At 50.5% G+C, this 22,596-nt stretch overlaps 1 protein-coding gene across 1 annotated transcript; it reads left to right on the top strand.

The window, feature by feature from the left end:
- The first annotated feature begins 1,524 nt into the window (after positions 1 to 1,524).
- On the top strand, positions 1,525 to 21,431 carry Slc34a1 (solute carrier family 34 member 1). The gene is made up of 12 exons (XM_052729267.1): positions 1,525 to 6,689; positions 6,821 to 6,970; positions 7,066 to 7,194; positions 7,268 to 7,411; positions 8,992 to 9,103; positions 9,224 to 9,419; positions 9,505 to 9,600; positions 15,751 to 15,814; positions 16,040 to 16,207; positions 19,424 to 19,540; positions 19,657 to 19,781; positions 20,528 to 21,431. The coding sequence occupies exons 1-12, from the start codon at positions 6,581 to 6,583 to the stop codon at positions 21,029 to 21,031; spliced, it is 1,914 nt and encodes a 637-aa protein (XP_052585227.1). The 5' UTR covers positions 1,525 to 6,580; the 3' UTR covers positions 21,032 to 21,431.
- The last annotated feature ends 1,165 nt before the right edge of the window (positions 21,432 to 22,596 follow it).

The following is a 22,596-nucleotide window of genomic DNA, read 5'->3' as shown; positions in this document are numbered from 1 at the left end:
GCAGACATAGTACCTGGGAGGCCTTTGCACCCTCTGCAGGAGACAACAGCGGCTTGACAAGGATGCAGCTGCAGAGATGTCAGCCCCTGGAAAGTTGGAGAAAGGGGGGTGGTGCTGAGGAGGAGAGCTGGAGGAAGGGATGGAGGAGAGGCAAGAGGCTGGGATGCCTTCGTGGTGTCTGGCTGGGATCCAGGCTGCGGGTGCTGTTTGCAAAGACTGAACGTGAAGGAGCTGAGGGTCATGTGAGGAGCTCTGGGGACTCGCCAACCGGCACAGCCAACCGGCACAGCCACGTGATCCTGTCCGAGATCCGGCTGACAGACCGCAGGCTCCTCTGGGCCTCTCCCCCACAAATGGCTGGTCCTCCTGGGGGCTCTCCCCAACATAAGAGACCCCTAACTACTTAGGAAGGCCTGGGGCGACTATCACCGGAGGTTGATTACACAAACAGGATGCGAAGCACCATCAGGGGACATGCAGACCCAGTCACCAGCTAGGCAGGAGGCAGGCAGACTAGCAGGTACATGAGATGAAAAGGGGCTGAGAGAAGATAAAATGTTTTTAGCAGTGGTTGGGTATGAAATCCGCAGCATTTGGGAATCATATCTTTTAGGATGCATTTGCCAGTAATGAACTGTTTATTCTAATGTCAATCCTCCCCAGGAAGGAAGGTAGATTTTTGTTTGTTTGTTTTTCTTTTTCTTTTTTTTTTTTAAGATTTATTTATTATGTATACAGTGTTCCGTCTGCATGCCAGATGAGGGCACCAGATCTCATTACAGATGGTTGGAGCCACCATGTGGTTGCTGGGAATTGAACTCAGGACCTCTGGAAGAGCAGCCAGTGCTCTTAACCACTGAGCCATCTCTCCAGTCCTTGTTTGTTTTTCAAGATAGGGTCTCTCTGTGCCCTGGCTGTCCTGGAACTCACTCTGTAGACCAGGCTGGTCTGGAACTCAGAGATCCACCTGCCTCTGCCTCCTGAGTGCTGGGATTAAAGTTGTGTGCCCCCCCCCCACAATCGGCCGAAAGGTAGATTTCAAATATCAAAACAACTGTGCTGTGGGATGTTCTGTATGGCAAATGTGTTGCTAATTAGTCAATAAATAAAACACTGATTGGCCATTGGCTAGGCAGGAAGTGTAGGCGGGACAAGGAGGAGAATAAAGCTGGGAAGTGGAAGGCTGAGTCAGAGAGACACTGCCAGCCGCCACAATGAGAAACAGCATGTGAAGATGCCGGTAAGCCACAAGCCATGTGGCAAGGTATAAATTAATGGAAATGGATTAATTTAATCTGTAAGAACAGTTAGCAAGAAGCCTGCCACGGCCATACAGTTTGTAACCAATATAAGTCTCTGTGTTTACTTGGTCGGGTCTGAGCGGTTGTGGGACTGGCAGGTGACAAAGATTTGTCCTGACTGTGGGCCAGGCAGGAAAACTCTACCTACAAATGGCACCCCACGTTGGGCGCCAAATGTAGATGTATCCAACCTTCTTATTAAATAATAAACACAGAACCAATGCAAAGAAGAAAGCCAAGAGGTCAGAGCTAAGAGCTAAAACCTTACCCTTCCTCCTGCGGTGGTCCTACCTCTCCGAACCAGAGCTACCCCTGTGTTAAAGTCTTTATATAGAGTTCCTGTCCTGCCTTCTCATTGGTTGTAAACCCAACCACATGACCGCCTCCTCACAGCCTGTCTGTATAGGCCTCCAGGTTTTCCATGATTGGTATTAAGATTAAAGGCATGTGTATCCAATAATGGCTGTATCCCTGAACACACAGAGACTTACCCAGCTCTGCCTACCAAGTGCTGGAATTACAAGCGTACGCTACCACTGCCCTGCTTTCCTATGGCTTGCTAATAGCTCTGACCCCCGGGCAACTTTATTTATTAACATACAAATAATATTTTAATACAAATAAAATATCACCATACAACTGTTTTTTTTGAAGACAGGATCTGTCTATGGTCTTGGCTGTCCTCAGAGATCCATCTGCCTCTGCCTCCCAAGTCCTGACACTAAGGGCATGTGCCATCATGCCTATTTTTTTTTAAAAAACAACAACAACATTGTTGCCTGGTTGTGGCGGCACACACCTTTAATACCAGCACTCCAGAGGCAGAGGCAGGAGGGTCTCTGAGTTTGAGGCCAGCCTGGTCTACAAAGCAAGTTCCAGGGCTACATAGAGTAATCCTGTTGCAAAACAAAGAAAACCACCCCAAACAAACAAATCAAAACCCATTATTGAAAAGGAAAGAACCCAAGCTCATCAGGAGTGCTTTGGATGTGGCGAGTTCTGCCTAGAGTCTGATCCAGTCAGGAGGGCAGAGAACTAGGTCGAATGGACCAGGGCCTGCCCCTGCTCTCAGGGGATGTTCAGGTATCCACGCTCTCTCCAGACAACCTCCAAATACATCCCTAATGTGGCTGAGCACAAGGACTAGGAGATTTTTGAGCCACACATTTGACTGTATCTGACTCAGTGATGCATTCCTACCTACGTGTGACTCCAGCCTTTCTGAAATCACTCCTCCCAAACTGAACAGGTTCTGAGCACCAAAGCCTCACTAAGTAAATCAGGATTCATGACAGAATGTGATGTGGCACAGTGGCACACACCTGTGGCCCCAACTATTTGAGTCCTGAGAAAGGAAGATGACTCGAACTCTGAAGCTTAGGGCTAGCCTGAGCTACAAAGTGAGACCTAATCTCAAAAAAAAAAAAAGCAACTGCCGCGCAGTGGCGGCGCACACCTTCGATCTCAGTACTGGGGGGCGGGGGCAGAGCCAGGGGGATCTCTGTGAGTTCGAGGCCAGCCTGGTCTATAGAACGAGCTCCAGTACAGGCTCCAAAACTGAGAAACCCTGTTTGGGAAAAAAACAATAAAACAACACTTAAAAGGTCCCACAATCTTTACAAATTTAAACACTTTAAAATTCAGTTGTTTCCTTAATTCAGTCTTTTTTTAAGCCTAAAATCTCTAAAAAATTAGTCTCTCACCTGTGGGGTTCTATCAAAAATAAAATACATCCTTACTTCAAGAGGGAAGAACCAGGGCACAGTCACGACCAAATCAAAGCAAAACCAAACTCCAGCTGTGTACACAACACAATGTCCAGTGTCTGGGATCCGCTCGAGGTCTTCTGGGTTCCTCCAAAGGACAAGGGTCACTCTCTGACTCTGCCCTCTGCAGCACACACAACTTGTCTTCTAGGCTCCAGCTGGCTCCACCCCACTGCTGCTGCTGTTCTTGGTGTTATCCATGGTGCTGGCATCTCCAACATGCTGGGTCTTCTGCTGACCCCGGGCTGCACTTTCACCAATAGCCTCTTTCGGATTCTCCTCGTAGTGCCAAACCTTAGCTTCTCTACATGACCCCTTCAGTCCTGGGGCTTCAACGGCCACTGAAGCCGCACCTTCACCAATGGCCTCTCCTGGCCTCTCCCAGTGCCAAGCCTCAGCTGCTCTCCATGACACCCTCATTCCTTCAAAACCAGTACCACCTGGGTGACTCTTACACTACCAAGTTTGGGGTACAATCTTGGCTGCCTCTGGAACATAGCTTCTGTGTGCTCTCAGAAACACTTCCCAGAAGATTTCACCCCCAATGACGCTGGTCCCATCTTAATCATTGCTAATTTCTTAGCTTCAGCTGACCAGCATCAAGTGTCTCAGCAAAGCAAAGGTTTCACTTTATTGGTCTCGGTATCTTGTTAATCACAGCTGATTCTTCAGCCCCAGGTAACCAGAACCACAGAATCTTAACTCAAAGTAACAAACGGCCCTGATAGTCTCTTAACTTCCTTCTGAAACATTACAAGCCAGGCCTCCATCTTCTGTATTGCTCTCAACATTCCTACCTTTTGTTTTGTTTGGTTTTGTTTTTGGTTTTTGGAGACAGGGTTTCTCTGTGTAGCCCTGGCTGTCCTGGATCTCACTGTGTAGACCAGGCTGACTTCGAACTCACAGAGATCTGCCTGCCTCTGCCTCCCGAGTGCTGGGATTAAAGGCATGCGCCACCACTGCCCAGCTGTCCTCGGCATTCTTGTCTTCCAAGCTCCTACAGAACAGCCCAATCAAGCACTGAACCTTCAATGACTTTTCTTGGACAAAATCCAAAGTCCTTCCACAATCCTCCCCCAAACATGGTCAGGTCTGTCACAGCAATACCCCACTATCCTGGTACCAATGTACCTTAATTGGGGTTCCTATTGCTGTGATGAAACACCATGACCAAAGCAACTTTTAGAGGAAACTGTTTACAGGGCTTACACTTCCACATTGTAGTCCATCACTGAAGGAAGTCAGGACAGGAACTCAAGCAGGGCAGGAACCTGGAGGCAGGAGCTGATGCAGAGGCCATGGAGGAGTGCTGCTTACTGGCTTGCTCCTCACGGCTTGCTCAGCCTGCTTTCTTATAGAACCCAGGACCACCAGCCAGAGATGGCACCATCTAGTGCAGTGGTTCTCAACCTGTGGGTCAAGACCCATTTGGAGTTAAAGGACCCTTCCACAGGGGTTTCATATCAGATATCCTGCATATCAGATATTTATATTACAATTCATAACAGTAGCAAAATTACAGCTATGAAGTAGCAAAGAAATATTTTATGGTTGTGGTCACCATAATATGGGGAACTGTATTAAAGGGCTGCAGCACCAGGAAGGTTGAGAACCACAGCTCTGGTGCTTCCCGTATTCGTCCTAACAGCTGGTTGTCATTTCTATTCACTGAGGGATTACGTCATATTTGGCTGTCTCCCTGCTGACTAGGGCAGTGGCAATGTGTGTTTTCAGTTACCACTGTACCCCAGCATCTAGCTCAGAATTTACGAAATACTACATATTCAAGAAATGCTGCCGGGCGGTGGTGGCGCACGCCTTTAATCCCAGCACTCGGGAGGCAGAACCAGGCGGATCTCTGAGTTCGAGGCCAGCCTGGTCTACACAGTGAGATCCAGGACAGGCACCAAAACTACACAGAGAAGCTCTGTCTTGAAAAACAAAAACAAAAAACAAAAAACAGAACAGAGAGAGAGAGAGAGAGAGAGAGAGAGAGAGAGAGAGAGAGAGAGAGAGGTGCTTGTCGGGCCTGGGGCTGTGGCTCCTGTGAACGGAAAGCAGGCTTCCCAACGTTTCCCACACTGCCTCCTGTGCCTCATGAATTTCCTGATCACAATGTCCCTCTGGAATGTACCCTGTCCTCTATCCCTCACGAGCCCACCTTAGTTAAGCCTTATCATCTTTCCCCTGGACCTCTCCTCAGCATCTCAGCTGGTCTCTCTCTCCAATGGTCTTATGATGCATCCCATACCAGCATTTTAAGGAGTATTCTAAGTCGCAGAGCAATCTCTTCTTGGTCTGGCCAGGGGCTCCATATTCTCTCACATCCTAGATCCGTCATCAAGCCCTGTAGATCCACCACGGTTCAAATATGCAGCCTCACTGGGCGTCTCTCCTAGGGCTCTCCCTCTTTTGAACCATACCCCTCAAGACACACAGAGCTGCACAGACATCCAGATGGATGGCAAGGTCACGATATATTCGGATCACAGTCTGGGGAGTCTTGTCAGGCCATAAATGCAGGAAAGTGGCAGGAACTACAGAATCACTTTCAAGTCCCTACGAACAAGCTGACAGAGTGGTGACAGGGTCTCTGTCCAGCGTAGCGACGGGCCTGTGCCCAGCCGGGTTGTAATTCATGCTGGCGCTGTGAGAGAGGGCAGCCTGACCACAGACTCCCCAGCAGAGCTGAGGATTAGCAATTAACTGGAAGGAATCTTGGGGGTAAAGTTAATTTAGTGGGGGACCAGAGGGAGGGCAGCTAAAGTTCTAGAGACTTTGCCCTTGACCCGAGGGTATAAAGAGGAGGGCCTCCATTCCTCCTTAGACTTCCCCAAGCCGCTGAGCAGGAGCTGAGACTTAGAACTTCAAGGTAAGCCCAGGGCCCACGTCCTTGAACCAGCCCATCACCCCTGCTCTATGTGTTCTCTCCTCCTGCTCCCTGTGACATCCCAATCCCAGCCCAGCCTGCTTTGCCCGACTCCACCCTGAGCCCCTGCCCTGCTGTGGGACACTCTAGTCATAGCGGTACCTGTATTTGTCACAGCACCTGGTGGCCTTTTCTATTCTCTGAGAGATTACGTCATCTGCAGCTGTCTCCCTGCTAGACTTTCAACATCCCAAGGGCAGTGGCTTTTTTTAGTTAGTTTGTGCGTGTTTTCTGTTACCACTGTACCCCAGCATCTAACTCAGAACTTAGAAAATACTAAGCATTCAAGAAATGCTCGTTGGGACTGGGGATGTGGCTCGACATTGGAGTGCTTGCCTACTATGCTGAGGCCCTAGGTTCCATTTCCAGCACTGCAAGACAAAACAGCTATAAAACCGTGCTGAATGGATGAGATGACACTCGGATCTGTGACGAGCACCTCGGTGTGCATCTCTAGGTGTGTCCGAGGATAGACTCACACACCCTAGGCTGACTGTCATGTGGGTGTGGATGTGTACCAGACACAGCAATTGTCAGCTTCCTTCTAACCGCTTGACACCTAGGACTCACTGTGGGTGCCCAGCATGATGTCCTATGGAGAGAGAGTGGGGGGACCGGCTGTCTCCCCACTTCCAGTCCGCGGGAGACACGTGGTGCATGGGGCGGCCTTTGCTTATGTGCCCAGCCCACAAGGTAAGTACTATTCCCATACCGAGTCCTACTGGCCCACAGTTTCCCGCTTCCTGGTGAGGCGACTGTCCCTCTCCCTGTCTCTCCTGGGCTCCTGAGAACTTTAGGAACTTCTAATCAGCCTCCTTCCTCAGTCCTGCACAGGATTCCAGGGACATCCACCTATGCATTCTCCAGTCTGAGCCCGGTGACCCTCACAGAGCACAGCTGTCCCTATGGGGAGGTCCTGGAATGTCATGACCCACTACCTGCCAAGCTGGCCCAGGAAGAGGAGCAAAAGCCAGGTGGGCCAGGTTGGGGGGCAGCAGGGGCATGGTGGTCACTACCCTCCTACCCTGCCCACTGTCCCCCACTGTCCTCACACCTGCTCCACCTCCAGAGCCCAGGCTGCCCCAGAAGCTGCGCCAGGTTGGCACAAAGCTCCTCAAGGTACCGCTGATGCTGAGCTTCCTGTATCTCTTCGTCTGCTCCCTGGACGTGCTCAGCTCTGCCTTCCAGCTAGCCGGAGGTAGGGCCCAGGTGGAGGAGGTCAGGGGAGGGGTTCAAAAGGTCCTCAGGTGATGCTGGCTTGTGTTCTGCAGGGAAGGTGGCTGGTGATATCTTCAAGGACAATGCCATCCTGTCCAACCCAGTGGCAGGGCTGGTAGTGGGAATCCTGGTGACAGTACTGGTTCAGAGCTCCAGCACCTCAACATCCATCATTGTCAGCATGGTCTCCTCTGGCTGTGAGTTGGCCCAGCATGGCCAGGGATGGAGCCCAGGGGACTAGAGCTTCAGCACGAGGGCAGGAGTGTGGATGGGAGGTTGAGGGAAGGGAGGGGGGAATGACATGCTCCAGCATTTCCTGCTTTGTCCTCAAAAGCAGGCTAAGAGTTGAGCCAGGGTGTTCCAGGAACTGGGGAGAGTGGAAAGGAAGCGCACAGCTCCGTTCAGCCATGTAGTCACTCAGGAAAGCTAGAGAAAACCAGCCTGAAGAAAAAAAAAAAAGATCACAAAGCGGTGGTGGCGCACGCCTTTAACCCCAGCACTCAGGAGACAGAGCCAGGTGGATCTCTGTGAGTTCGAGGCCAGCCTGGGCTACAGAGTGAGAGCCAGGACAGGCACCAAAAGCTACACAGAGAAACCTTGTCTCAAAAAACAAAAACCAACAAAAAACCCCCAAAAAACAAATAAAATAAAATAAAAACAATCACAGGAGGCAGAGGCAGGGGGATCTCTGAGTTCGAGGCCAGCCTGGTCTACAGAGTGAGTTCCAGAACAGCCAGAGCTACACAGAGAAATCCTATCTTGGATTTCTAACTAACTAACTAACTAAATACTCACACACATGTGATTTATCACAAAGATTGACCTTCATGATCATGTGTCTGGGTGCTCAAGTCTGACATTGACAGGGTGTGAGCAGTTTGGAAGGGCAGGCTAGGATGCGATCAGAAACAGATCCTGTAGGCCACAGGTGAACCTTCCTCCTCCAGGAAGCTTCTGCCCCACATTGAGGCTCTTCTATCCCATTGGATGAGGCCTGCCCAGACCATCAAGAACAATCTTCTTTACCTGGGGCTAGGGAGTCTCTGGGTAAGAGTGCTTGCTACAGGTGTGAAGGCCTGGCTTTGAATTTCCAGAGCTCACACAAGAGGCTGGGCATGGCTGCATACACCCCAGTGCTGGGGGCAGGGGCAGAATTGCTGGGGCTTCCAGCTGCCACCTAGCTCCAGGTTCAGCAAGAGATGCTGTCGTGTGGTAATACAGTAGAGGGTGGTAGAGCAGGATGCCTGAGTTCTTCTGGCCTCCACCTTTTCGTACACACACACACACACACACACACACACACACACACACACACACACAGAGAGAGAGAGAGAGAGAGAGAGAGAGAGAGAGAGAGAGAGAGAGAGAATAATCTCTTTTACTTAAAGTCAGTTGGGTGCCACAGGCTAGCCAAGTTAACACATAAAACCAACCACCACGCTTGTGTGAGGTACACCCACCCGCACAAGCACAAAATGTGGATTGCACAAGGTGTGAGTTCTTATAGTACACTCCCATGCACGTGTTCAACCTGAATAGTGAGTAGGTACACCCTGTATGGTGTGTGTTCATCATGTCACATGTGGATATGCTCACACACGTGTAAATACACAGCTCATGTACACATGGACCTGTGAGGCTGAATCTAGGAAATCACGAGTGTACTTGGAAAAGGCTGACTGGTGCTAGGACCCAAGTCATGGGCCTGGTAGGAGTTACTGTAGGGCAGAGCCTTATGGCCACAACCCAACCATTTGAGAGGTCCCTCTTCTACCAGTGTTGGAGGTGAGCTCTGCCATTCCGATCATCATGGGCTCCAACATTGGAACCTCGGTCACCAACACCATCGTGGCCCTAATGCAGGCAGGGGACAGGACTGACTTCCGGCGGTGAGCTGGGGAAGGGGGTGGGGGCTCGCGCTTTTTGGGGAGAAGGCAGAACTGGGTGCCAGGACCCAGCGTGGGCATACCTTGAGTCCAGCTGTCCTGCAATATGGCGTCCCTGCTCAGGGCTTTTGCAGGGGCCACAGTGCACGACTGCTTTAACTGGCTGTCTGTTCTGGTCCTGCTGCCCCTGGAGGTTGCCACGGGCTACCTGCATCACGTCACCGGACTCGTGGTTGCCTCCTTCAACATTCATGGTGGCCAAGATGCTCCTGACCTTCTCAAGGTCATCACAGAACCCTTCACAAAGCTCATCATCCAGGTGAGGGCAGGACCTGCCGTGGGCTGGACAGATGCAGGATAGTAAGTGGCCCTACCTTCACCTCTCTGTGTCATCTTGCTCACAGCTGGACAAGTCTGTCATCACCAGCATTGCCGTGGGGGATGAGTCCCTGAGGAATCATAGTCTCATCCGGATTTGGTGCCACCCAGACCCACCAAAGGTGAGTTCCAGAGCCAAGCCTAGGTAAGATGACACTCTCTTTGACAATTAACTGTTCGTTCCATAGACCTTGGAAATTGTTTAGCTCAGGAAGAGCAGATAACATGGAATTTTCTGTGTCAGTATACCCAGGGCAAACATTGGTAATCCCTCCTAACTGCACACACTGCTTTAGGCAAATATCATCTGTACATTAATATTGGCATGTAATTGATCTGGCCCAGTGGTCTTCTTTCCCTCTTCTCTGCCTTTCTTTCTTTCTTTCTTTTTTCTTATTTTCTCTCTTTTCTTTTCTTGTTGTTTTGTTTTCTTTTCAAGACAGGGTTTCTCTGTGTAGCCCTGGCTGTCCTGGAACTCACTCTGTAGACTAGGCTGGCCTTGAACTCACAGAGATCTGCCTGTCTCTGCCTCCTGAGTACTGGGATTAAAGGCATGTGCCATCACTAGCCCCAGCTTGGCCCAGTGGTTTTCAAAGAGCTGTTGTTCCCCAGATTAACAGCATCAATACTACCTGGGAACCTATTAAAAATGTAAACAATACAGTCTAGAAGAAAATCCACTGCATAATATATATACATCCTTCCTAGACCAATTGAATCAGAAAAAAATCTCTGGGCATGGGCCCAGGTGCCTAGTCTCCAATTTGCCATCCAACTTTGTTCCTTGCTCAAGTTTGGAAACCATGGATTAAGCTCAACTCTCTGGTTTCACAGATACACAGGCTCAAAGAGGCTCAGAAACTTGCCTGGGACTCCCAGGCCACAGGGACACTCGGGGCTAGTCACTCAGCTCTGCCATGCTTGGGGCTTGAGCAACTTAGAGAGGGACAGGGAGAGAATGTTGCAAGGATGTTGAGAAACTTAGACCCCAGAATTCCGGCTGTCGTCACGCTGGGTGGCTGTCACGCTGGGTGGCTGTCACTCATGCTGGCAGGGATCTCTTTCACGAGGAGCCATGCGTCCCTTGTCCTTCTCCACTGTTTCTGCTCCTTTTACTGCCCAGAATGAAAAGCTGCTCGGATTGGTTGGACATTCGTGGATCAGCCATTATGCCTATGGTACAAGGCATAATAGCAAGGCGATCAGGAACAAAGGAGTAGGCAATTAGCATACTTTCTTATTCAGCCATAAAAGGGAAAATGCTCCATCCAAACTGTAATCTTCCAAATTTGCTTCTCCTTAATTATTACATACAAGAAATAACTCCACTTTAAAAAGCTACAGGGAAATCCAAAGTGTACAGCAGAGGCACGAGCCCACCCCCCACCTCCCCTCCTCTCGCTGATGGCTGTTCCTGTACCAGCACCCATAGAAAACACTCCATCAACTCGCCCTGTGATGTTCCCTTGCATTCCAAGTGGCACACAGCTCCAGCCATGCTCTTCTGGGAGTTCAAGGCAGCTTGAAAACAAAAAGCCCACGTGGACCGCTTTGATGCTGGCTTTGTGACCTGCCTAACACGTCAGCCACCTTCTCATGAGCTCCCTGGCACTTTCAGGGAAGCTCTGTGAGTCATTGCAGCCTCAGAAAGCACACTGTGGGTAGAAGACAAATCACATACTGATCTAAAAAAAAAAAAAAAAAAAAAAAAAGCCATGGAGAGATTTCCGGCCTGACGTCTGGCTTGGGCAAGTCTCTACCTGTACCCTGAACCTCCTCACCTACTGTAGTCCTGGGGCAAGACCCGCCAGGTGGACCGTTTTACACAAATGGAAACTGAAGCTCGGCGATGTGAAGTAACTGCCATGTTCCCTCAGCCGGGCCTGTCTTCCGGCTCTTTGCTGTTCCAGCTGCCACTTGCCAGAGCACCGTTTCAGTCCCCACGCTAGCAGGAAATCTCTTTCTGTAACAGCAGGTCATATTTCTTGGCTTGGAATGTAAAGTCGGATCTGAGCCCCCTGCTCTCTGCCTCCCTCTAGACCTGACCCTGCAGGAATGTGGCTCACACAGCTGCTTCGTGGGCTCTTGGCTGTGCTTTGGCGGCTCTTCCTTTACTAGCCTCCTCGACCCTGGCCTCAAAGTTTCTGATTTTTGTTTTTTATTACCCATGGCCTCCAGCCTTCACCATACTGGGACCGAGCATTGGTTAAACCAGTCTCCAGGGGACCCGTGCCACCCAGGACAGGATGGGAGCTTTCCTGATGGGGAAAGGACAGGCCATTTTGGTGTTTGAGACTTCTGGATGGTCAGGGACCTGGCATTGTCCTTGAAATTCCCTTCCCGTGAGTCACATTTGTGAACTGACAACTGTACCTGCCTGATTTAAACAGCATCTTTGGAGGACAGGCGACTGGGGACGCTGTTACTACACCCCCGTTCTGCAGACGGGAAACAGCCTCACTCAGAGAGGCACACAGGCTTCCTGTGTTATTGGTTCCTATAATGGAGGAAGGTCTCCAACCTCATGGAATCCTCACTCCTCAGTCGGAGCATCTCCCGGATGCTGCTCTAAAGTACCCCCATCTGCATCTGTTTTGCTTTCTGTCCGTGGTGCCACCCTGGACCCCTTCAGGGCCGATGGACTGGAGATGCCTGAGAAGTTCTCCTTTTAGCCACCAGATGGTGCTGCTGGCCCAGGGTGCTTCTGTTTCCAGAAGAACAAAGGCCCCACAGCTACCATACCCCAGAGGGGAAGCTATTGTGCAAGCCCACATCCTCCGTGGTTCTTTCTCTCCTGAGGAAGGACTCTTGAAGTACCGCAGTCCTCCGTGAACTTAATCATGCCCTTCAGTTCCCAGAAGTGTCTCAATCCAGGGTGTCCCTGCAGACTTGTAAACACCAACTCTCTTCCAAGACGCTTCCAACCAGCCTGTGGGGAGAAGGCAGCATAGGGACTGCACGTTATGGAGCCGACAGAAGCCCAGAGAGCTTCAATGTGTGACTCCAGCCACATAGTTGAGAATAACTCAGCTACAGTGTGAGCCCAGGACTACCGAACTCACGTTTGTTGTTTTCCTTTAACATTTCCCCAGTCCCTTTCTATCCCTCCACTCCACCCCAGAGAAGGTGGACACGTCTTGGGAACACGGCCAGATCTGGGCCTCTGAGCTCTACTAACTAGGCCATGGTTCCGACCCTGTCCTTTGCCCTGAAGATCTCCTCGGAGGGTTTTCTCTCCCTCCATTCCTTCCTGGCCTGCTTTACAGTGGGCACTCTCTGTCACTCCTGCTCTCTCTAATTCCCTTCTGCACAGTCCCTGGCTTCCCTTCTGTGCTCAGTTAAGGCCACACAACCCCAGGCAGAAAAAGTCAAGGTTCCAGACCCCCATAGAAGGGTGGAGAGCGCAGCTCAGTAATGGAAGCATGTGATTAGCATGTGTGAGGTCTGGGTTCAAGGTTCAGTCCCCAGCACCAAACATACAAATAACACTCCAGATATCTCAGCTCTCAGCCTTGTCCTGCCCCTGACTCAGTCTATCCTAAGGTGGGAATTATGCCAGGCTCCTCATCCTCTTCTGGCCTCTATATGACCCACAAATCCCCTCCCTAGGAGGCGCCAGGATGCAGCTCAGAAAAAGCCAGGGAGGCACACACGTATCTGAGGAGGTCATCTGCTTCCTAGAGCTTCCGACTGGGGACCTCCCAGAAAGTCCACCAAATTCCTCCCCCAAAGTGCCAGTATCCACAGGCATGTCTGCAGGACTCACTGCTCATGACCTAGGAGGTTAGTCATGTACCATGTGGGATGCCCAGTAAGACAGGGAGAGAGATGATCTGTCCCTTATCTGGAGGCTATGGTAAGGCAGACCCTGAGGTGAGGAGTTGATGCATATTTTCTTCTTTGACCTTTATGTTTTTATTATTCCAATTTTTTCCCAAATATTTATTTTTATTTTATGTGCATTGGTGTTTTGCCTGCATGCATGTCTGTGTGAGGTACCAGATCCCCTGGAGCTGGAGTCACAGATATGTGTGAGCTATCTGAGTGCCGGGAATTGAACTTGGGTCCTCTGGAAGAGCACCTTGTGCATCATAACCATTGAGCCATCTCTCCAACCCCCTATGATGCCGCTGTAAACAGGCTCAGAGAGGTGACTTGACTAGCCCCAGATACATATGGTATAAAAAGCAGGATTTGAACTCAACAAATACCTGACTCCCTCAACTAAACCCCGTTCTCTCCTTTACCAGATCAAAAGTCACCCTCACTTCATTAACCTGGTTTTGTTTCTTTTCTTTTTTAAAATTTATTTATTTTTATTATATGTGCATTGGTGTTTTGCCTGCATGTACGTCTGTGTGAGGTGTCAGATCTTGGAGTTACAGACAGTCGTGAGCTGCTATGTGGGTGCTGAGAATTGAACCCGAGTCCTCTGCAAGAGTTTTTGTTTCTTGTTAATTTGTTTTATTCTTGAGACAATATTTCACCCTAGTACATGCTGGCCTTAAATTCACGGTAATCCCCCTGCCTCAGCTTCCCAAGTGTCCATCTGGATTTCTGCCCTATCAGATGATTCTATCCTAATTTCCCGCCTAGAGTCCAGGCCTCCAGGCTTGATGGCACCCCAGGCCTAGATTTAGTGACCTGGGAATAACAGCTGAGCACATTGCCCTGCTCAAGGGAGCACATCTCACCAGCACGCATCCTGATGTTAAAACCAGCTTCCTGAAACAGACGCTATCAGCATCACACTCTGGGTTTGGTTTTGCTTGTTTGGGGTGCTGCTCATGTGGACAAGGGGCTGTACCACTGGCCTGAGCCCCAGCCTGACATACATTCTCTAAACGACACATGGTTGAGGACAGAACCTAAAGCCATCACACTGTCAGCACCCCGCCTGAACCCACCCTCAGCTTCTCCACAGCCACGCCCACTCTGCTTCCTCCCGTGGTTCCCCTGCACCAGCCCAAAGAGTAAGGAATCTGGGTTTCCTTTTCAGCAACTCCTAGTCCAATGAAGCTACAGATTGATAATCTACAGACCAAAGGAATGTTTCTGCTGGCCTGGGAACCAAGTTCCTAGAACTTGAAAATGTGTCTCTTTAGGCCTAGAGACACAGGCCTGTGAATTCCAAGTACTTGGGAGGCTGAGGCAGGAGGATGGCAAGTCCAAGGCTTACCCAGACAATTTAGTGAGACCCCGTCTCAAAATGAAATGAGCACTTGGAATGTAGTTCAGTGGTGGATTTTTGCATAATATTCGTGAGTGTCTAAGATCAATCAATATGAAAAAAAAATTCTCCGAGTATAGCTACAACATGCACAGGGATTGGAGATTTTTACCTAAAACCCCAGAATTGTGGTTTCTCCTATAGAACTGGGCAGCTGGGCCGCACTGGGATGTATGACAGGGTTGTCACTGGTTGGTGACAGGGGTCTGGAGCTAGATAACTGCCATCTCTACAGATTCTCCATCTGTGCATGCAGCTTGGCTCATAAGTCATGTCACCTGCCTGACCTCTCACCCCCTTGATCTGGGAGCTTGACCAGAAACACTCCCCTCCCCCCGCTGCTTTACTCACAGTAGGTCCAGAAAGAAGAAATGGTGAGGGATAGACTCTGCCGTCACCCCCTCTCCTTCCACTTGGATCCCCCCAAGGGCAAGGAATTGAGTCAAGGCGGAGTGGAGCTTGGGCTAAGTGAGCTTTGGGGGGATCATGGGGCAGGTACTGAGGAACTGGTAAGAACAGATGGGGATAGATGCCACTGAGAGGTGGGGAGCCAAGACCAGGAGCTACTACTACTCTGGTGATTGGGGGTCCCCACTGGTCCCAGGGGCTGCCAGGTCAGGGGAGTGATGGGGTAGAATATATACAAGGTCGCCGGGCGGTGGTGGCGCACGCCTTTAATCTCAGCACTCGGGAGGCAGAGCCAGGCGGATCTCTGTGAGTTCGAGGCCAGCCTGGTCTCCAAAGCGAGTTCCAGGAAAGGCGCAAAGCTACACAGAGAAACCCTGTCTCGAAAAACCAAAAAAAAAAAAAAAAAAAAAAAAAGAATATATATACAAGGTCACATTCTTACCACATTCCAGAGTGGTGAGGATTTCAACATCATCTTTTCTCCAGAGGAGATGAGCTCAGAGCGGGCATGCAGCACGCTCCTGATCTCAGAGTCCAAGTGCATTTCCAGTCCCCCATCGCTCCCAACCTCCCTCTTAGCTCCACCCCAGGCTGTGCTTTCAAGATTCTCTAAGTCACTTTATTCTGAATTTAGGCTCCCACTTCTATGTCCAGGACAGAGGCCAACATCAGCCTTTCAAATACCACCATGGAGAAATGTACGTATCTACACGGGAGGTGTCCCACGTGGCAGGGGCACAGGGAGCTATCCCCCGGCTGTCTACTGTGTCCAGTCCCGGGAAAGAAGCTGACTTCAGGGCTTAGTCGCTGCTGTGGAGGCTAAAGGAACTTGATGTGGAGTCAAGCTCGAAGCCCGGCGGGGTGGCAAAGGTGGGAAGCGGGTGTAGCGGTGAACACTCAACAGCCTGACGCCACCCTTTCAGGCAACCATATCTTCGTGGACACGGGGCTGCCTGACTTGGCTGTGGGGCTCATCCTGCTGGCTGGCTCCCTGGCGGTCCTGTGCAGCTGTCTCATTCTCCTCGTCAAGATGCTCAACTCTCTGCTCAAGGGCCAAGTGGCCAATGTCATCCAGAAGGTCATCAATACGGGTGAGCTGGGGGAAGGCTGCAGACTAAGGTGGGGCCCAGATGAGGTCTTTCAGGTGTTGTTAAATCCACCGCTATTGTCTTTGAGCCTCAGTTTCCCCGAGGTGAATCAAGAAGGGGTGGGACCAGGTCATCTTGGAGGCTCCTGAGATGCTGACAGCCAGAAACTGGGACTGTTTCTAGCAGATGGGTATCCTTAGAAGCCACTGTTTTGTTTGTTCTGGATTTTTGTTTTGTTTTGTTTTTTAGACAGGGTTTCTCTGTGTAGTTTTGGTGCCTGTCCTGGAACTCGCTCTGTAGACAAGGCTGGCCTCAAACTCACAGACATCCGCCTGGCTCTGCCTCCCAAGTGTTGGGATTAAAGGTGTGCGCCAGCATTGCCCGGCTGTTCTGGATTTTTTGTTTTGTTTTGTTTGTTTTTTGACTGGATTTTTTCTTTAAGACATGGTCTCATGTAGCCCATGATGCCCTAGACCTTGCCATGTGACCTAGGCTGTCCAAGGACTTATGATGTTCTTGCTTTGACTTCTCAAGTGCTGGGATTACAGCTATGCATGACCAAGTCTAGCTAAAAGCCTGTGTTTAACCGACAAATGGACATTAAGCCCTTACTGTGTACCATGGGGTACAGGAGTAAGGCAAGCAGAGATGGATCCTGGTCCCAGGATCTCAGAATTGTGATTTCCTCATAGAACCAGGCAACTGGGCCATGCTGGGCTGTGTCCCAAATGGTGACAGTGCTGTAGAGCTAAGTAACTATTATCCCATAGGCCTACCACTTCCTCATGCAACCTGAGTGGGCCCATCATTTCAGTCCCCAAACAAACCTGTGTCTGTCTGAGCCTTCCTCAGGGAGCCCCTTACTTTATTCCCAGTAGATGAGAAAGGAAGGAATAAATTTGAAGATAGGGCAAGGTAACTGCCAAGGAGACAGAAAAACAGCAATAGGACAGAATACAGAAGAGACTGTTTCTATGGGTGGTCAGAGGTCTCTCTGAGGAGGAGGCACCTGAGCAAGCAGAGACCTGTATAAGGAGCCAAATTCGGAAAAGGGACTGGATGTGGTGGCACCTGCCTGTCATCCCAGAAGTACAGGCAGAAGGATTTTGAGACTAGCTTAGGCTCTACAGAGATGAGGTTTCTTTGTGTAGCCCTGGCTGTCTTGAACTCACTCTGTAGATCATGCTGGACTTGAACTCACAGAGATCTGCCAGCCTCTGCCTCCCACATACTGGGATTAAAGGTATGAGCCACCACTACCCAGCAACTTATTTTGAGGGGAGTTGTCTCATTATGTACTCTTAGCTAGCCTGGAACTTGCTATGTAGATCAGCCTGGCCTTGAACTCAGAAATTCGCTTGTCTCTGCCTCTGAGTGCTGGGATTAAAATCATGCGTCATCAAGCTCTATCAAAATAAACTTAGAGGAGGGCTGGAGAATGACTCAGTTGGTTCTGTGTTTGTCCTGCAAGCCTGAGAACCTGAGTTGTATCTCCACAACCTACGTAAAAAGCCAGAGGTGGGATGCATGCCTGTACCACCAGTGCCGTGAGGCAGAGACAGGGGATCCCCGTATGGCCAGCCAGCCAGCCAAGCACTTGATAAGCGCTAGTGAGAGACCTTGTCTCAAAAGAAAGACAGAGATAAAGACACCCCAAATCGAGCTCTGGCTTCCACACAGAGAAACAATAAACGCTGATGAAAGCCGATGTGATGGCTCATAACTGTAACCCCTGTACTTTGAAGGCTGAGGCAGGAGCATTAATGGGAGCTTGAGGAAAACCTGGACTATATACAGAGTGAGACTTTCTCACTGCTACCCTCCCCACAAAGTCCTCCACATTAAAACAAGCAGTACATGGATAGAATGTTGCTCAATGGTGAAGCATTTGCCCAGCATACTTGAGGCTCAGGGGTCTATCACCAACACTGATCATAAGAGAAACTTATGCAGATGAAGGGCATTCTGGGTGAGAGGACCAGCAAGTTCAAAGCCAGGAGACCGTAGCAATCACAGCAGGTTTGGGATGGAGAGGGGTCGCTGGCAGCACCTTGAGAGGGCCAGACCAAGGCTAGTACTGCAGAGATACAGCAGCTTTAGGGGCCTCTGGACTCCGCTCAGAGCCTCTGCTTTACTGATGGACGCATCTGCAGGATTTGGGGCAGAGGGATGGCATCATTTAACTTTCATTTTAAACTACAGTTTGGGCTTTTGAGTTACTGCACCGGCACTGTGGAGTCCCACATGACAGATGTGGGGATTAGGGAGGCCCATGAGTCTCAGGAGTAGGAAAAGCCAGGGAGGTCAGGAAGGGCTTTCTAGCAAGGAGGTGACTCCTGGGGGCGGGGGAGTGGATACAGTTGACACCCTCCATCTGTGGGATCCTGATCTGCAGATTCAGTCAGTCATGGATCAAAAACATCTCAGAAAAATAATTGCATCCGTCTTGAAACAGAATTTTGTATTTTTTCTTGAATACAGCATAACAAATATTTACAATTTTACAATGGTTTTGTTTGTTTGCTTGTTTTGTTGTTTTGAGACAGAGTCTCACAATTCAGCCCTGGCTGGTATGGAACTCACTATGTAGAGCAGGCTGGCCTCAAACTCATAGAGATCCACCTATGATTGTTTTATATACAAAACAATCACTTTTTTCTGTGTGTTTGGGTGTGTGCACATGTGCACACCAGGGCACATGGAGGGTCAGATGACAATTTGCATGAGTTGTCTCTCCTTCTACCACGTATATCCCAAGGACTGACCTCAGGTCGTGAGGCTTAGAGACAAGAGCCTTTTTCCACTCGGCCATCTCGGCAGTCATGGCCTTTACTTATATTCGGTATGATAAATCATCTTAGATGTGACAAAGCATGCCGCAGCGTGAGGACTGGCCCTAGGCAGATGCTTGACGATATTGTAGGAGCACACTTAGATGTTGGTGTCCATGGCCTCCTTGACCGAATCCCCATGGATTTAGATACTACTGTATTATGGGCAGAACCTAGGGTAAAGGCACAGCAGAGTGCAATAGCCTGAGTAAGAAAGTGTTTTGGTCACAAGAGCAAGCCAGGCAAATGGAAGCTGTTAAGGGCAAGCAGGGGACCAGCTAGCTTCTCACAGGGCAACTACCACCTAAGGACCTCCTCGAAGAGCAAGTGCCTGCTCTCCCAAGGCCTCTCACTGACGTGGCTTACTGTGGACTTGGGTTCTTTTCAGACTTCCCAGCGCCCTTCACCTGGGTCACGGGCTACTTTGCCATGGTCGTGGGTGCCAGCATGACCTTTGTGGTCCAGAGCAGCTCTGTGTTCACCTCAGCCATCACCCCACTCATTGGTGAGTGCCCGCGTCCAGCAATGGGCAGCGGTGTGTGTGTGTGTGTGTGTGTGTGTGTGTGTGTGTGTGTGCTCAGGAGGGAGCTAGAAAAGAATGACATATTCCCTGCCCACCAGGCCTGGGTGTGATCAGCATTGAGCGTGCCTACCCTCTCACACTGGGCTCCAACATTGGCACTACCACAACAGCCATCCTGGCAGCACTGGCCAGCCCCAAGGAGAAGCTATCAAGCTCCTTTCAGGTACATGGGGGAGAACGGGCTGTCCGTAGTAGAAGGCTGGGGTATAGGTCCAATGAGGGATGTGGCAGCATATAACCAACGTCAATCGCCTGCGAAGGTCACCTACTCCTCCCACTGGAAGGCACTATGGACAGAGTAGACTTAACTCCACTCTCCAGACCTTGGTGTCTAGTGGTGAGCCACTGCTGTGCTGTATCAGTAAACAGGAGCAAGTCAGGGTCACACTGTGACAGGCAATGTGCTGTCGGAGAGGCCTGGCCCAGTCTGGGGGCATCAAGGACGCATGGAATTGGGGGTGGTAAGCAGATGGCAAAGGGGGGATTGGTCTAGAAGCAGAACAGCCGACAAGATGCCGACCAGTTAAAAGCCCAGACTTTTTAAATGGCTGCTGGTCAGGCACGGTAGTAGATGCCTGGAATCCCCAGCGCTTGGCAGGAAAACCACCAAAGACTCAAGGTCAGCCTGGTCCGCATAGTCAGAAAACCAGATCGTTGCTGCTGGGCTGTAGCTGAGGAACTCATGAGAGAGCGGTCAGAAGGCCACAGGTGGAGCATTCAGGGCCGTTGTCATTTAGCAAGTAGTCCAGCAACACAGTATTTTAATAGTCAGTCTGGAGTGATCTGGAGTCACATCATCCTGAGGAGGTTTTTCTTGCTACCCTGAGCATATGGGGCCTCTGTTATAGCCCTGCCAGGTTCACGTGGGAGAGTGTCCTCACCTCGGCCCCTCTGCATTCTCCTCTGCAGATCGCCCTCTGCCACTTCTTCTTCAACATCTCGGGCATCTTGCTGTGGTACCCGCTGCCCTGCACACGCCTGCCCATCCGCATGGCCAAGGCACTGGGCAAACGCACCGCCAAGTACCGCTGGTTTGCCGTCCTCTACCTCCTCGTGTGCTTCCTGCTTTTGCCTTCCCTGGTGTTTGGCATTTCCATGGCAGGCTGGCAGGCCATGGTCGGTGTGGGCGCACCCTTCGGGGCCCTGCTGGCCTTTGTGGTGCTTGTGAATGTCCTGCAGAGCCGAAGTCCTGGGCACCTACCCAAGTGGCTGCAGACATGGGACTTCCTGCCCCGATGGATGCACTCTTTGCAGCCCCTGGACGGCCTTATCACACGAGCCACCTTGTGCTACGCCAGGCCTGAGCCCCGCTCACCCCAACTTCCCCCTAGAGTCTTCCTGGAGGAGCTTCCCCCTGCCACGCCCTCTCCTCGCCTTGCCCTGCCTGCTCACCACAATGCCACCCGTCTCTAGGCTGCAGGCCTGGACTACTGCCTGGACCAGGGAACAGTGCTTTTATGGAGCCCACAGTCAAAGGACAGAGGAGTGTGTGTGCACGTGTGTAGAGGCACATCAGTTGAGATTCATGATTTTGTGCCCCCTTTGGGTCTCCATCCGTATACAGGGCCATAGTGATGTGGGCTTTTGTAAGTAAGAGGCAGTGTGCACAAGCACACATGTTAGATGGTGAGTCTGTGTGACCATCAGTATAGGTATAGTCCACATGTGTGCATTGTGTGTCAACCCATGCACATGTACAGACAAACCTACATACAAAGTGTGTGTATATATACATACACACAGGAGGCTGTGCACAAGGTGCAGACTATCTGGTCATGAGTTTGGTTGTTTGGAGATACAAGACCTGAGCTTGTGTCCTTGTGTACACAAGATTGTTACAAGTAAAGGTGGCCCTGGAGCAATGACTCTGTAGTTGTTTGCTTGTGCTCAGATGTGAGTGTCTGAGTCACTGACTGAATTCTACCCGCTCTCTGCCACCTTCTTCCCCATGCCACCGTCCTCATCCTCACCAAGGCTTCAGCACCACCGCTATGATCTCTTTTCCCAGCCCTTCTTGATGGAAACCAGAAAGGGATTAAGCTCTCATTATTTGGGAATACTTTTGTTTTGTATCTATAAGCAAAGAGAAGATCAAGACAGGAATCAGCTAAAACATCTTCCCTCAAACGCTCCTGGACTAACAGACTTCAATCCACATGCTTAGAGTCCGCCTGGCCCTGCCTGCATGAGCCTAATCCATAATTAAAGCTCCCACAGGTCTCTCCTAGAGTCTGGAGGCATCTGAATCTGCACCTCCACATCCTGGTATCCCTTGTTCTGTAAACCCACCCATCTCAACCCTATATTCATTCTCCTGAAGATTAGTGCTCCAGAATGAGTGACCAGTGGAGACCACTGGTAAAGGGGCCAGGATGGTAACTGTGGGCAAGAGAGGCCTTGCCCTGGTCACAGAGGGCAGAGAACAGATCCTCCCTCCCACCTCTGCCCTGTGCCTTTGGGGAATAAGCCAGGCTTTGCAGTTCTGCCTCCTCCACAGAGCGCCCCGGAGCTGAGGCTTGCAGAGTGAGGGTCAATGGGGGAGGCTTCCACATTTCTTCCCTGTAGTCTAAGGATTTCTGTGTGGGCTTTGGGTCTCAAAGGAAAAGGAAGACTGGAGAGTCAGACCCACTTGCGATGGTAATTCACATGTCCTTTCTGTGGACCCACCTTGGAGGTCTCTGTGTGTGATGGGGATGCAGACACCTGGGGCCTTGGGCTTTTCCAGGAGCAGTCAGCCTCTTCCTGTCACCTATTCACAAAACATGCACCAAGTGGAGGGGCCGAAATACAGCTAGCCCCCCAACACACGTGGTTTACCTCTGCCGATTCTGCCAACTGCTGACAGAAAACTGATCATCAGCATTCCTTACCCATACCGCATAGTAACTATTTATGTGGCTTTTACACACTGTATTGGGTATATAAGTCACCAGGGGCTGCAGGTAGATTCTTGGCAAACACTGTCATTTTATACAAGA

Source organism: Peromyscus californicus, unplaced genomic scaffold, assembly GCF_007827085.1.
Source record: "Peromyscus californicus insignis strain IS unplaced genomic scaffold, ASM782708v3 Scaffold_8__1_contigs__length_139910024, whole genome shotgun sequence".
NCBI lineage: Eukaryota > Metazoa > Chordata > Mammalia > Rodentia > Cricetidae > Peromyscus > Peromyscus californicus.
Note: the sequence above shows the minus strand (reverse complement) of the source record. Positions and strands in the feature narration are given on the sequence as shown.

Bases quoted from the DNA above. Each gene is read 5' to 3' on its own strand.
- Slc34a1 (XM_052729267.1), top strand. From the start codon at position 6,581: ATGATGTCCTATGGAGAGAGAGTGGGGGGACCGGCTGTCTCCCCACTT. The intron at 7,412-8,991 runs GTGAGTTGGCCC...CTCTTCTACCAG, and splicing joins CAGCATGGTCTCCTCTGGCT to TGTTGGAGGTGAGCTCTGCC. The intron at 9,104-9,223 runs GTGAGCTGGGGA...GTCCCTGCTCAG, and splicing joins GACAGGACTGACTTCCGGCG to GGCTTTTGCAGGGGCCACAG.